Below are 14,696 nucleotides of genomic sequence, written 5' to 3' on the forward strand. Positions count from 1 at the left end.
CTTAAAAATAATAACCCTTCAAAATAAACAGATTGGACTGTGATCTTGGGACTACAATGATAACAAGGGCTTGATGACTCTCTGCTCAATAGAAAACCATGTTCTATGGATTATTATCCAAACTTTGTGTATCCTTCAAAGGAAAAAACACAAGGAAATGGGTTAAAGTGCCAGTTTTAACTTTAGTGGAGGGTAATTGTGGGAGTGAACATCTCACATGTACCAGTCTTGGTACACCATCTCACAGTGGAAGACATCCAGCAGTGTACCAGAACTTCAAGACGTCATGGGGCAGAGTTGAGTGTAGTGGCCATCTCTAAGGAGATTATGTTGGGGAAGCTGACGAGTTTGAAAGTGGATAAAACACCCTTAATATAATGGACAAAAGCTGGGGTTTCTGAAGAAGATAGCTGAGGAGATTGTGAATGCATTTGTAGTGATCTTTCAGGAAAATGGTTAATCTAACATCCCTGTTTAAGAGATGAGGGAGGCTGGAGATGGGAAATTAGGCCAAATAGCCTGATCTCAGTTGTTGATAAGATTTTAGAGTCCCTCATTAAGGATGAGATTGAAGAATACTTGTTAAGTGCATGGTAAAATAGGACTGAATCAGCACAACTTCATCAAGGGGAGGTCATGCCAGACAAATCTGTTGGAATTCTTTGAGGAGTTAATAAGCATGTTAGACAAAGGAGAGGCAATGGACATGGTCTGCTTGGATCTCCAGAAGGCCTTTGACAAGGTGCCACACAGGAGGTTACTAAATTAGCTAGGGGCCCATGGTTTTAGCTGCAAGCTGCTGGCATGGATAGAGGATTAGTTGACTGGCAGAAGACAGAAGTGGGAATAAAGGGGTCTTTTTTAGATGACAGCTGGTGACTAGTGGAATTCCGCAGAGTTTGGTGTTGGGTCCATAACTATTCATGGAAGTTTGTAAATGACATGTGATGGAGGGGCAGGCTGTTTTGAGGAGGCGGGAAGGCTGCAGAAGATAATGGGCAGGCTAGGACAATGGACAAAGAAGTGGCAGAGTGAATACAATGTGGGAAGGTGTGAGGTTATGCACTTTAGTAGGAAGGAAAGAGGTGGGAAAAGACTTCAGAAAGTGGAAAGGGACTTGGGAGTCCTAGTCCAGGATTCACTTAAGGTTAACACACAGGCTGAGTTGGCAATTAGGAAGGCAAATGAAATGTTAGCATTTATTTCAAGAAGGTTGGAATACAAAAGCAGAGATGTACTGCTGAGGCTGCATAAGGCTCTGGTCAGACTGCATTTGTAAGCTCTGTATCTAGGGATTTCTGTATCTAGGGATTTCTGTACTCACCTTGGAGATCCAGAGGAGGTTTGCAAGAATGATCCTAGGAATGAAGAGCTTCTCATATGAGGAGTGGTTGAGGACTCTCAGTCTGTACTCTGCAGTTTAGAAGGAATGATGAGGGGAGCGATCTAGATAGAGGGGACATGGAGAAGATGTTTCTACCAAAATAGAAGTGACCAGGACCTGAGGGCACAGCTTCAGAGTAAAGGGATGACACTTTAGAACTGAGATGAGGAGGAATTTCTTCAGCCAGAGGATGGTGAATCTGTGGAACTCATTACAGCGGAGGGCTGTGGAGACCAAGTCATTGAATGAATTTAAGACAGAGATAGAGTTAATAACAGGATCAAAGATTACAAAGAGAAGATAAGAGAATGAGGTTGAGAAACATATCAGGCATGAACAAGTTGCAAAGCCCTATCAATGGGCCATACAGCCTAATTCTGCTCCTATATCTGGGGGTCTTATGGAGCATAAGTGTACTGTGGTGGTCACAGTTGAAGATCTATCCCCGAGTTACATTTGTGATGTAGTTAACAGAATTTTCTCACTCAGGGAGCTACAAATCAGTTAACAAAGGGAAATCTTAACAAAAGGACTCTCAGTCGGAATGTTGAATTCTATCATGGTCAAAAGTAATTTGAACTACAGATTTTCAGTTAAACTAGTGATTGTGAAACTTACTGTTCAGCTGCCAACTTCAACACCACCAGTAGCCTTAACTGCAACAGCCTCTATGTTCAACGTTCCATTCTTTGCAAACAATTCAGAGGCTCTTCCATATATATTTTTTAGACTTTCTGGACTTGCACCTTAATTCTAATTGATGTGTATGTGTGTTACTAAGTCATTGTTATCTGTTGAAAATCTGGTTAAACTGAATCAATTTAAAGCATAAGTTCATTTGGTTCTGGGAGAAAGTTATCCACAAAGGAAGGGATCCTTTTCAAATTAATCTTGTTGTAACCTATTGAGATTGTGGGTGAATAAAGAAGGAACCAATTCATCCCTCCTCACCCGGGAGCTAACCTGTCTGGAACTGAAGTCAACTGGAGTCTTCATCTTGGATCTGGTTGTAACAGTGGCCACAGCTGACCTGGTGCACAGCTAGTCTTTTTAAATATAGTGTCAGTGGCAAAAATCCCAAAGGAGCAGGCGGTGGTGAGTCCACCACATATGAGTGATACAGTGTGAGTGCGATACTTTAAAGATATGGTACAGGCATACATATGTTGAGCTGTGCAGGATTGTGTCGGATGATTTGCCAGAGCTCACAGAGAGAAATCTACATAAAATTCCCTGAAATTGACACTTGGCTGATTTTAGTAAAATTCAGCTGTAATCCAAAGACAATCAAAATAAGCAAGATGGAGGAATGAAAACTTAAACCAAATGTGAATTTAACTCCTGAAGACCCCTGATGGGGAGACCATGGTATAATGGTAATGTCACTGGATTTATAATCAATTGCCAAGGCTAATGGCCCTTGGATATCAATTTGAATTCCAGTTGGCAGATGGTAACATTTGAATTCAATTAAAATAAAACCTCACCTAATGCGGAATACTTAGCCTCTGTCAGAAGGACCCATCAGTTTACTAATGTCCTTTAAAAAAAAGTTGACTCTTCGCTGCCCTCTGGAATGGACTAGGGTGTGAATATGAAGCATGTGTTATGGACTAGGCCAGATCACTCAAACCATTCTTAAGCACACAGCCCTAGACTTAACTTTGTAACTTGTTTTGGTAAATGTACAGTGAAATTTATCCAGAGTAGGTTGACTACTGGATTTTAAAACAGACAAAAAATGAATTAACAAAATTAGGCAATGAAGAACAAAGAACAGAATAAAGAACCCTTACAGAGCTCAACCTATCCAGCTAGACTTAATTATGCTGTTCTGAATACACACAGCAAATAAGCCCATTCAGCAAACTCCCTTTAAAACCCAGTATAAATGGAACACATGCTTACAGGTTGAAGTTGAAGGGCAGAAAGAGAGAGAGAGTTTCCACACAGCTCCCTGATGAACTTTCCAGTTCAAGACTGAACTAAAACTACTCAGTTCAGCTCAGCTAGCTAAAGAGCTGACCACTCCCGTTTCATTATACAGGTCACTTCTAAAGCATGACCACTCTGGCTTGAAGTCTCATCTGTTTACATATAAACAAAAGGCCTCAAAATCATTTTCATCTCTGTACCAAACCAGACTGATCAGAGTCCAACCTGGTTTATTGCCCCTCTGAAAAAAATTCAAGGACAGAGTCTCCTTGAGCCAAGGAATGGCTTTAGGAAGAAAAGGGACTACTTTGTGACACATGAACAAAATAGGTACACGTGAAAGACGATGGAGAAATCTAACAACTTTAGGGAAGTTTAGTAAAGGAAAGAGAAAAAAAAAACAGGGAGCCTAGGGTCGGGGTTAATAATAATGAGGTGTCCATTTTTAAATGATGGTGGCCTATTACATCATAATTAATATTAGGACAATCGTTGAATTCATTCACAGGAGTAGGGTATCACTGACTAGGCCAATAGTTATTGCCCATTCCAAATTGCCCAGAATAGGTTAAAAGTGACTCACATTGCTGTGGGTGTGGCATCACATATAGGCCAGACCAGTTAAGAATGCAGCTTCCTTCCCTAAAGGACATTAGTGAACCCATTGGGTTTTCCAACAATCAGCAATGATTTCATGGTCATCATTAGACTCTTAATTCCAGATATTTATTGAATTCAAATTCCACCATCTGCCACGGCAGGATTATGAACTGGGTTCCAGTAATGTTCTGGATTAGTGGTGCTGGAAGAGCACAGCAGTTCAGGCAGCATCCAAGTAATGTTACCTAGTTCCCTGGATTAACAGTCCAGCACTAATACCATTAGGTCATTGCCTCTCCACAATGCAACATTGGATGATATTTATCCCTCTTTGAAGCCTACCTTCTGCTTCCAACCCAAGAAACAATGATGAAAGGAAGTTGCATCCTGGTTCTAGTATTCATACAGAGCGAGTTGAGAAGATTTGTAGCTCATTTGAGGTTCTGGATGTAGGTTTGCTCACTGAGCTGGAAGGTTCATTTTTAGACATTTCATCACCATACTAGGTGACATCATCAGTGAGCCTCTGGATGAAGCAGTGGTGGCATGGTCCACTTTCTATTTGTGTTTAGGTATTTATGTCCTAAAAACATAAATAGAAAGCAGGCCGTACCACCAGTGCTTCATTTGGAGGCCCACTGATATTGTTACCTCGTATGGTGATAAAACGTCTAAAAATGAACCTTCCAGCTCAGTGAGCAAACCTACATCCATTCATACACAGCCTCACAGATCTGAGAATAAATATTTTCATGTAGAATGAAGCCAATTCACAGTCTGATCCTTCAATTATTCATTGTTCCTAAACCTCAAATCAATTCTCAATACAGAGGACTGTGACCCAAGAACTTTTCAGCTCAAGACAAAGATGCTGCCTCCATGGTGAAACCAACACAGAGAATGCTTTGTGTTCATGCTTTCAGTCCAGAATGGCTCTTCTTCAGTTCTGAAGAAATGTTAACGGCATTTCTCTCACTACAGATCCTGAGTTTCTCCAGCCTTTTCTGTTTGTATCATAAGTTCAACAAATGTTGGCATACAGTCATAGTACTTCCAGCATTTTCAGTTTTTATTTCAGAATTCAACCATCTGCAGTACTTTTTTTTATGCTGTTACTCCTGGTTCCTAAAAACAGTAGGTGGAAGGAATTAGCACGCTGGAAATCTCTGTTAACATTGACCTCTATGACAAAATGGCACCATTTTGAGTTGAGCTCTCAAATCCTCCATGCTGGTGACTGCATTCTTACCTCCCTCACCTCCATCACACCCACAAAATGCTCTAGTGCATCTAGTGTCTACTGCATCCGTGTATTTACTTCACCATTAGTGGCTCTGCTTAAGATCCATTTTTAACTTTAAAAAATTATGGGATAAGGGCATTGTTGGTTAAGGCAGCATTTATTGCTCATCCCTAATTGCTCAGAGAGCAGTTAAGAGTCAACTACTATGCTATTGGTCTGGAGTCATGCAGGCCAGCCCAGGTAGGGAATAAAGGTTTCCTTCCCTCAACGGCATTCATGAACCAGGTGAGTTTTTTTCTGACGAGCAACAATAATTCCAGCTTTTTAAAAATTGAATTCAATTCCACCATCAGTTGTGGTGGGATTTGAACTGGGGTCTCCATCTTAACAGTCCAGTAATAATGCCACTAGGCCATTGCCTCCCATCCAATTTGGGTAAGATAGAGAGTTTACAGAGATATGGAGGGAGGAGGGCATGAAGAGTTAAAAGCACACATTAGAAATTTACCTAAAAAGGATTCTTACCAGAAGTACTTGTCTGGTGGGGGATTACACTGAACTTTGCAGCAGAAAGTCACACTTTGTCCCTCATGTCTGACTTTGTTTGATGGATGTTTCCTGATATATGGTTTCTCTGTAATGTACAAAGATCAAGATTTAGCAAAGATTGAACAATCACAGTAAGTTGTATTTAGTCCTAGAATGAACATTTCTTCAATTGCTGGTTACACAAATTGACTCAGATACCTCGTACAGATCTTCCAGCTCCTTCTCTGGCCAAACTAAGGAAGCTTAAACATATTTAAAATAAATAAGTATGCAAAGATAAGCTTTTTTTAATTATTCTGGGGTGTGAGCATCACTGGCTATGCTACTTACTGACCATCCTGGATTGCCAGAGTGCAGTTAAGAGTCAGCCACATTACTGTGGGTCTGGAGATTCTTTCCCCAAAGGACATTAGTGAGCTAAATGTCAATTGTTGTGGGAAAAATAACAATGGTTTCACGGTCATCATTAAAATATCGAATCCAGATTTTTACTAAATTCAAATTCCACTATCTGCTGTGGCAGGATTCCAATCCCTGTCTTGGAGTATTGCCTGAGCCTCTGGATTACTCATCAAGTGAGAATACCACTAGACCATCACCTTCCCAATGTGAGAAGTTTAATTAATTTTAGAAACCAACAAAGTATTACAAAAAATAAGATAATGAGCAAGAAAAAACAGTAAGAGTTTATTCAAGTATTTAAATAGGAAAAGAGTAAGGCGAGGATGGAAACAGAATACAAGAGCAGGAGCAGGCCATTTGGCCCTTTGAGTATGCTCTAACATTCAGCACATCAAGGCCAAACATTCAACTCAGCATCCTGTTCTCTTTTTCTACCCTCCATATCCTTTGATCCTTTTGGTCCTAAGAACTAATATCTAGATTTTATTCAATGTCTTCAATGTTTTGGCTTCAATAGTTTCCTATAGCACAGAATTCCACAGGCTCGTTGCTACTTGGGTGAAGAAAATTCTCCTCACCTCAGTCCTAAAAGATCTCCTTTTATCCTAAGACTGTGACCCCTGATTCTGGACTCCTCAGTCGTTAAGAACCTGCTTCCTGCATCTACTGTATCAAATCTTGATAGAATTTTATAGGTTTATGAGATTTCCCTCATTCTTCTAAACTCGTGATGTAGTCCTAACCAATCAATTGTTCCCCATTTGTCAGGCCAATCATCCCCAGAATCAGTCTGGGAAACCTTCGTTCCAGTCTTTCTGTAGCAAGGACATCCTTCCTCAGAAGCTGTACACAATACTCCAGGTGTGGTCTAATCAATGCCCTGTAACAGCTACAACTATAAACCTTTATTGCTGTACTCAAATCCTCTCACTGTGAAAAATCAACATACCATTTGCCTTCTTCCCCTAATTGCTGCACCTACATTGTTACCTTCAGCGACTAATGTGCAAGGACATCCAGGTCTTGTTGCACCTTCTCTCCTTTCCCAATCTATCGCTGTTCAGATAATATAACTGCCTTCCTGTTCCTGCTATCAAATTGGGTTACCCCACATTTATTCACATTATGCCATATCTGTCAGGTACTTGCTGATTCATTTAGCTTGTCCAAATCACACCAAAGCATTTTTGCATTGTTATCGACTAGGCCAGACCACTTAAAACATTCTTAAGCAGGCAGCCCAAACTGTAACTTTGCAACTTGTTTCAGTAAGTGTACACTGAAAATTATCCGCAGTAAGTTAGCTAGGTTGACTGCCAGGTTTTAAAACAGACAAAACTTTATTCACAAAATTATGGAATTAAACACAAAGAACAGCATCTAGAATATCCATAGAACTGAGACTATCCTCAACTAGACTTAATTATGCTGTTCCAAATATACACAACAGTCCCAATAAACAAACCCCTTAAGCACAGAGCAAACAGTGAAACAAAGGCTTACAGGTCGAAGTTAGAAAGGCAGAGGAGAGAGAGTTTAGTAGCCTGTTTCCACACAGCTCCACTGCTGAACTGACTAACTTAACTCCAGTTTCTAGGACTGAACTGTTCAGCTAGAGAGCTAGCCATGCCCCCTTGTCTTACACAGGTTATTTGTAAATACATAAAGCTTTTGCCGAAAGTCTCATCTGTTTATGTATAAACAAAAAGGCCTCGCGATACCCTTTTATCTCTGAACCAAATCCAGCCATTTTGCAGCCCCCTGAGAAAAACCACGGACACAGTATCCTTGAGAAAAGGAACAGCTTTTAGAAAAAAAGTACCAGCTTTGTGACAGCATCCTCCAGCCTTTTTTGTCACTCACAAACCTGGAGATACAACATGTAGTTTCCTCATCAAAATCATATATTGTGAATATCTGGGGTCCAAACACTGATCTGTACAATACCCCACTAGTCGCTGGCTACTACTCAGAAGAACACCTTAATATTCCCGGTCTACCAGTTCTCTATCTTTCCAGTACACAATCCCCAATTCAATGCACTTTAATTTTACACAATAATCTCTTCTGTAGGACCTCATTTAAAGCCTTCTGAAAGGCTAAGTTAAACCAAATCCACTGGCTTCTCCTTATCTACTCTACTTGTCACGTCCTCAAAAATATCTAGCAGATTTGTCAAACATGACTTCCTCTTCATAAATCCTTGCTGACTTTGTCCGATCCTTTCAATGCTTTCCAAGTGCTCTGCTATGGCATCTTTTGTAATGAAGTCTAGTAGTTTTTTGCCAGTACCGGTGACAGGCTGATCTGTCTATAGTTCATTGCTTTCTATTTGCCTTCCTTCTGAAATACTGGGGTTTCATTACCTTCTAATCCATAAAGAACTCTTGCAGAGTCTATGCAATTTCCAGAGTCTATGCAATTTTGGAAGATGACCATTACTGCAGGTCCCTTAAAGAGGAATTAATAATGGGAAACAAAGAAATGATTGAAGCATTGAGCAGTACCTTATGTCTTTTTTCACCATAGAAGGAAGTTCAAGAACACCCGGAAATCAGGAATAAAGGAATGGAGCAATGTGAAATGTCCACAATCACTTAGAAAAAGTGATGGAAAACTATTAGATCTAAAGGCTATCTTGGCTTCTGACCTGATCGATTTTATTCCGAAGAATCGTAAAAAAAAACTGGCTGCAGAAATAACAGATGCAATGGTGTCATCTTCCAAAATTCCTGAGATTCTGGAAAGGTCTCTACAGATTGGAAAATTGCAGAAACAATAACTCTATTCAAGAAAGGTGGTAAACAGAAAGCAATAAACTACAGATCAGTTTACCTAATAGCTTCATTAGAAAAATATTGGAGTCTACTCTCAAGGAGGTTTTAGGATGCATTTGGAAATCATAATACTAATCAGGCAGAATCAACGTGGTTTTGTGAAAGGAAGAGCATGTTTGACTAATTTAGCATCTTTAAAGGGAGCAATAAGGAAGGCATATAAAGGGGAAACTGTAGATATGACGAAGTTGGATTTCCAAAAGGCATTTGATAATGGTGCTACACTGAAGGTTATTTCACAAAATAAGAAGTTATAATGTCAAGTGAAGGGGCCTCACTTATTTACAATTGTTAATAACTTGGAGTAAGGAAGTGACAGTATGGAAGTTAAATTTATAGATGACAAAGGTTGATAGGAAAGTAAGTTATCAAGGGAATGTAAGAGATCTACAAAAGATAAATGGAATGTTCCCTTCATATCAAAAGGGAATGAAGTATAAACATAGCAAAGTTTTGCTAAAACTATACAAGGTATTAGTCAGACCACAGCCAGGATCCTCAGAAACAAATCGGAGTAACTAAAAGGATGATGTGCTTTGATCAGGAGGCAGGTAAATAGGGTGTAGGTTTACTTGCTGAGCTGTAGGTTTGATATCCAGATGTTTCATTACCTGGCTAGGTAACATCATCAGTGGCGACCTCCAAGTGAAGTGAAGCTGTTGTCTCCTGCTTTCTATTTATATCTTTCTCCTGGATGGGGTTCCTGGGGTTTGTGGTGATGTCATTTCCTGTTCGTTTTCTGAGGGGTTGATCGATGGCATCTAGATCTATGTGTTTGTTTATGACGTTGTGGTTGGAGTGCCAGGCCTCTAGGAATTCTCTGGCATGTCTTTGCTTAGCCTGTCCCAGGATAGATGTGTTGTCCCAGTTGAAGTGGTGGCTTTTTTGCATCTGTGGTGTAGGGCTACGAGGGAGAGAGGGTCGTGTCTTTTTGTGGCTAGCTGGTGTTCGTGTATCCTGGTGGCTAACTTTCTTCCTGTTTGTCCTACTTAGTGTTTGTGGCAGTCCTTGCATGGAATTTTTGTAGATGACATTGGTTTTGTCCATGGGTTGTACTGGGTCTTTTAAGTTTGTTAGTTTTTGTTTGAGTGTGTTGGTGGGTTTGTGTGCTACTAGAATTCCGAGGGGTCTTAGTAGTCTGGCTGTCATTTCTGAAACTTCTTTGATGTATGGTAAGGTGGTTAGGGATTCTGGCTGTGTTTGGTCTGCTTGTCATGGTTTGTTCTTGAGGAATCTGCGCACTGTATTTTTTGAGTATCCGTTCTGCTCGAATAGGTAAATAGGCCGCCAATGAATTTGGAGTTGAATACTTCCTTGCAAGTATCTAGGGAAATATGATCAGGAGAGTCTGGATGTCGGCAAAAGCACTGCTACCGCTCTTAGTGCACAGTAAAAGCTGACAAATGTACTTACTGGCTCTCATCGCCCTCAACAACAACTCATGATCACAGCAAATCCATTCTTTAGTTACTCCAATTTGTTTCTGAGGTCCCTGGCAGTATTCACAATATTCTAGCTATGTCTGATTAATACTTTGTGTAGTTTTAGCAAAACCTTCCCATTTTTATACTCCATTCCCTTTTGATAAGAAGAGAACATTCATTTGCCTTTTATAAACTTTTTAAATCTCATGATAACTTACTTTCCTTTCTATCTTTGTCAGCTTTCCAAGTTTCTGATTGCTCTGTAAGAGCATGCTTTCAATTTGTTAATTAAATTCCTCAACCTCTACATGGTTCACTCAAATGTCTTTGGTACCCACTGTTTTAAAGAAGGAGGAAGGCAGTTTGATAATTTGGGGTCCTGCTGTTCATATTTAATCCTTTACCTCCTTTAATTTGAGGGGCATTGTTTCAGTAAACTAGAAGTTAATTGTTTTAACATTTTGAGCTGTGAGGCCAATTGCAGCCTATGCGAAAATGATCTTAATTTGCGTTCTCACTTTTACTGTCTTCCCTTCTCTTTCACATCTTTGGGTTATCAGTTTTATCATGATTTTATTATTCTACAGCATATGTGAGGAATAAGAGAATGATCAGGGAGAAGGTAGGGCCGATCAGGGATAACGGAGGGAACTTGTGCGTGGAGTCTGAGCAGATAGGGGAGGCACTAAATGTGTTTTTTGCTTCGGTTTTCCCGAAGGAAAAGGACCTTGTTGTGAATGAGAACTTTGAGGAGCTGGGATACAGGCTTGATCAGATCAAGATTGATGAAGTTGATGCGCTGGAAATTTTGAAAAACATCAAGATCGATAAGTCCCCAGGGCCAGACCAGATTTATCCTAGGCTGCTCCAGGAAGCAACAAAGGAGGTTGCTAAGCTGCTGGCGAGGATATTTGCCTCCTCACTCTCCACAGGAGTCATACCAGAGGATTGGAAGGAGGCGAATGTTGTTCCTCTTTTCAAGAAGGGGAATAGGGAAATCCCTGGCAATTACAGACCAGTCAGTCTTGCATCTGTGGTCAGCAAAGTTTTGGAAAGAATTCTGAGGGATAGGATTTATGACTATTTGGCAAAGCATAGTGTGATTAAAGGCAGTCAGCATGGCTTTGTGAGGGGCAGGTCATGCCTCACAAATCTTATTGAGTTCTTTGAGGAGGTGATGAGACAGGTCGACGAAGGTCGAACAGTGGATGTGGTGCATATGGACTTCAGCAAGGCATTTTATAATGTTCCCCAAGGTAGGCTCATTTATAAAGTCAGGAAGTATGGGATACAGGGAGATTTGGCTATCTGGATTCAGAATTGGTTGGCTGACAGAAGGCAGAGAGTGGTTGTAGATGGAAAGTATTCTGCCTGGAGGTCAGTGTTGAGTGGGGTCCCGCAGGGCTCTGTTCTTAGGCCTCTGCTCTTTGTAATTTTTATAAATGACTCAGATGAGGAGGTTGAGGGGTGGGTTAGTAAATTTGCAGATGACACAAAGGTTGGAGGTGTCATCGATAGTATAGAGGGCTACTGCAGGCCGCAGCATGACATAGACAGGATGCAGAGCTGGGCTGAGAAATGGCAGATGGAGTTCAACCTGGATAAATGTGAAGTGATGCATTTTGGAAGGTCGAACTGGAATGCTGAATATAGGATTAAAGACAGGATTCTTGGCAGTGTGGAGGAACAGAAGGATCTGGGTGTGCAAGTACATAGATCCCTCAAAGTTGCCACCCAAGTAGATCGGATTGTTAAGAAAGCATATGGTGTTTTGTCTTTCATTAACAGGGGGATCAAGTTTAAGAGCTGTGAAGTTTTGCGACAGCTCTACAAGTCCCTGGTGAGACCACACTTGGAATATTGTGTCCAGTTCTGGTCACTCTACTATAGGAAAGATACAGAGGCTTTGGAGAGGTTGCAAAGGAGGTTTACCAGGATGCTGCCTGGACTGGAGGGCTTGCCTTATGAAGAAAGGTTGAATAAGCTCAGACTTTTCTCTCTGAAGAGAAGGAAGAAGAGAGGAGACCTGATCGAGGTGTACAAAATAATGAGAGGAATAGATTGACTAGTATGAGGGGTCATAGTTTTAAGATATTAGGAGAAGGGTATAGAGGAGACATCAGAGGTAGGTTCTTTACACAGAGTTGTGAATGCATGGAATGCGTTGCCAGTTATGGTGGTGGAAGCAGAGTCATTTGGGAAATTTAAGCGACTGCTGGACATGCACATGGAGAGCAGTGAGTTGAGGGGTGCGTAGGTTAGGTTAGGTTATTATATTTTACATTAGGAGTAAACCTTGGCACAACATCGTGGGCCAAAGGGCCTGTTCTGTGCTGTATTTTTCTATGCTCTATGTTCTATGTACAATATTTAGATATCTCTTACTCTGGTCCTAAGTAGGTAAAACACCACTCAGAATTCTCAATCAGGATAAGGATGCTATCCACCCCCCAACAACATTGTTTGTATTTTTCTCCTCCCCATTAAACTACCTTAGTTTGTTGTTTGTCCGAACTATAATCTTCCAGCCACCTTACCCTCTCACCATCAACCTGCCACCCTATGCCCACAGACACTTACATACTTATTTTCTCTCAGCAGCTGTTAAAAAGCTTTGAGAGTTTTAAACTGCATTTAGCTCTTGGGATACAATAACCATTGCTGTAAAAAGGGGTGTCACTTCTGTAAAAATTCACTCTGATGGTCTCTATGTACTTTGTTGCACTGTGTCTTTATCAATGGGCATATCACTGAGAGTGGGACTCGGATTCACACTAAAGGGCAAGAAGATAACTTTCTCCACTTGGGAACTTGCCAATTTTGCCAGTCTCAATATCAAATCCAACAAAATCTAAGGGCAAGAAGAACCTTCTCTTATGTCCTTACCCCAACCTCACATACCAGGCCTTATTATCACACAGTCTGCTATTACACACAACTCAGTATTAGGCACTTACTGACCCATTAGTAGTTATTCATTCTTCTCGGCCAATTGTTTTCCACTCCTTTATCTGTCCAACTGTTCTTCTCTATCTTTGGACTTATCTCCATCTATTGTTTACTTTCTCCTTCCTTCTACCCTATCTTCTGCATAAAACTAACTTTTTTTCATCTACTATCTGAGGAAGGGTCACTGGACTGAAATGTTAACTCTGACTTCTCTTCAGAGGCTGCCAGACCTGCTGAACTTTTCCAGCAATTTCTGTAACATTTTGTCAGCTCTCTCCACCAATCCCCTCCTCCACCACCTTCTCTATATTGTGCCAGTGGTGTACAGGAGGCTGCCAGGTATAAGGTTGAGATGTAGAAAGCAATTAATTTTATCCAGGATTAAGGCCAGACCTTTCACAGCCTTCATTATTCATTATACAGACCTCATTGTGGGATCCCAGTGGGATGACTACTTTGACCCAATGATAAAACTGCCCTCCAGAAATACGGAGTCTGATCCAGATTGAAAGATTTAGACCCAATGTGGAATACATTTCACGGTTTTGTGATTAATGAGGTACAGCGCAATTTGAACAATTTCTATTTTGAGAAATAATTTACCAGATCTCTTGAGTTTCACTTCAATGGTAGATATTTTGCTGTTGTTTATGCTCAGTGTATGAAGCACAGTTCCATAATGTGACTTCATAATTTTTAACACAGTTTTGCCATCAGGGCAAAGACCAGGAATCCTGAACTTTCCCTTTTCATCACAGACTGTCAGGATTTGGTCAGAGTCTCCCCACAGCTGGACAGTTGCCTGGGAGGCTGGAGCGCCATCTTGAAGATGTACAGAACCGTGGAGTAGATGCTCTTCGCACATACATCGACTGCACTCTGCATTTACACGACCCATTGTGCATCTCAGTTTACAACCTGCAACACAGTTTAATGCTTGATATTCCTCATTGAAACAACTCTGTATCAATACAAAATGATCAGCACATTCAAAACAATTTGCAAATTTTCATATTTTCTACAGCGGAGTCTGATATGCTGCCAAAAGCAATGAGGAGATTCCCATTAGATCTCCAAATTCATTCTTTTCAATAAAAGGAAGTCAATTGCATTGTTTACTGGGATAAAGATAAAGAAAGAATTCTATCCTCGGTCAATATTCCCTCAGGACTAGAGAAATATGGCAATGCCACAGCAGTTGTTCCACTCGGACAGTAAAACAGACAGACCAGAGAGTTCCCTTTAACATGCATGGGAGCCTGACTACACAACAAACACATTGAGGCCATATGGTGCAGACCTAACAGACGCACCATCAGAGAGTCAGCCTTTCTTTAATACTAAAAATATGCTATAACACCAGGTTATAGTCC

General features: G+C 40.7%; 2 protein-coding genes across 4 annotated transcripts in view; one reads left to right on the forward strand and one right to left on the reverse strand.

Moving 5' to 3' along the window:
• The window catches only part of mtfmt (mitochondrial methionyl-tRNA formyltransferase), a 153,823-nt gene that overhangs the window by 72,152 nt on the left and 66,975 nt on the right, over window positions 1-14,696 (forward strand). The window lies entirely within an intron of this gene.
• Window positions 1-14,696, reverse strand: part of cilp (cartilage intermediate layer protein, nucleotide pyrophosphohydrolase) — a 65,506-nt gene that overhangs the window by 13,127 nt on the left and 37,683 nt on the right. For both annotated transcript variants that reach the window (XM_072565461.1, XM_072565459.1), the window contains 2 exons: window positions 13,927-14,241; window positions 5,688-5,796 (listed from right to left, as the gene is read on the reverse strand). In XM_072565461.1, the coding sequence (XP_072421562.1) occupies window positions 5,688-5,796; window positions 13,927-14,241 (424 nt within the window). The remainder of the gene's footprint in view (window positions 1-5,687; window positions 5,797-13,926; window positions 14,242-14,696) is intronic.

The sequence above is a fragment of the Chiloscyllium punctatum genome, chromosome 48, assembly GCF_047496795.1.
Source record: "Chiloscyllium punctatum isolate Juve2018m chromosome 48, sChiPun1.3, whole genome shotgun sequence".
Lineage (NCBI taxonomy): Eukaryota > Metazoa > Chordata > Chondrichthyes > Orectolobiformes > Hemiscylliidae > Chiloscyllium > Chiloscyllium punctatum.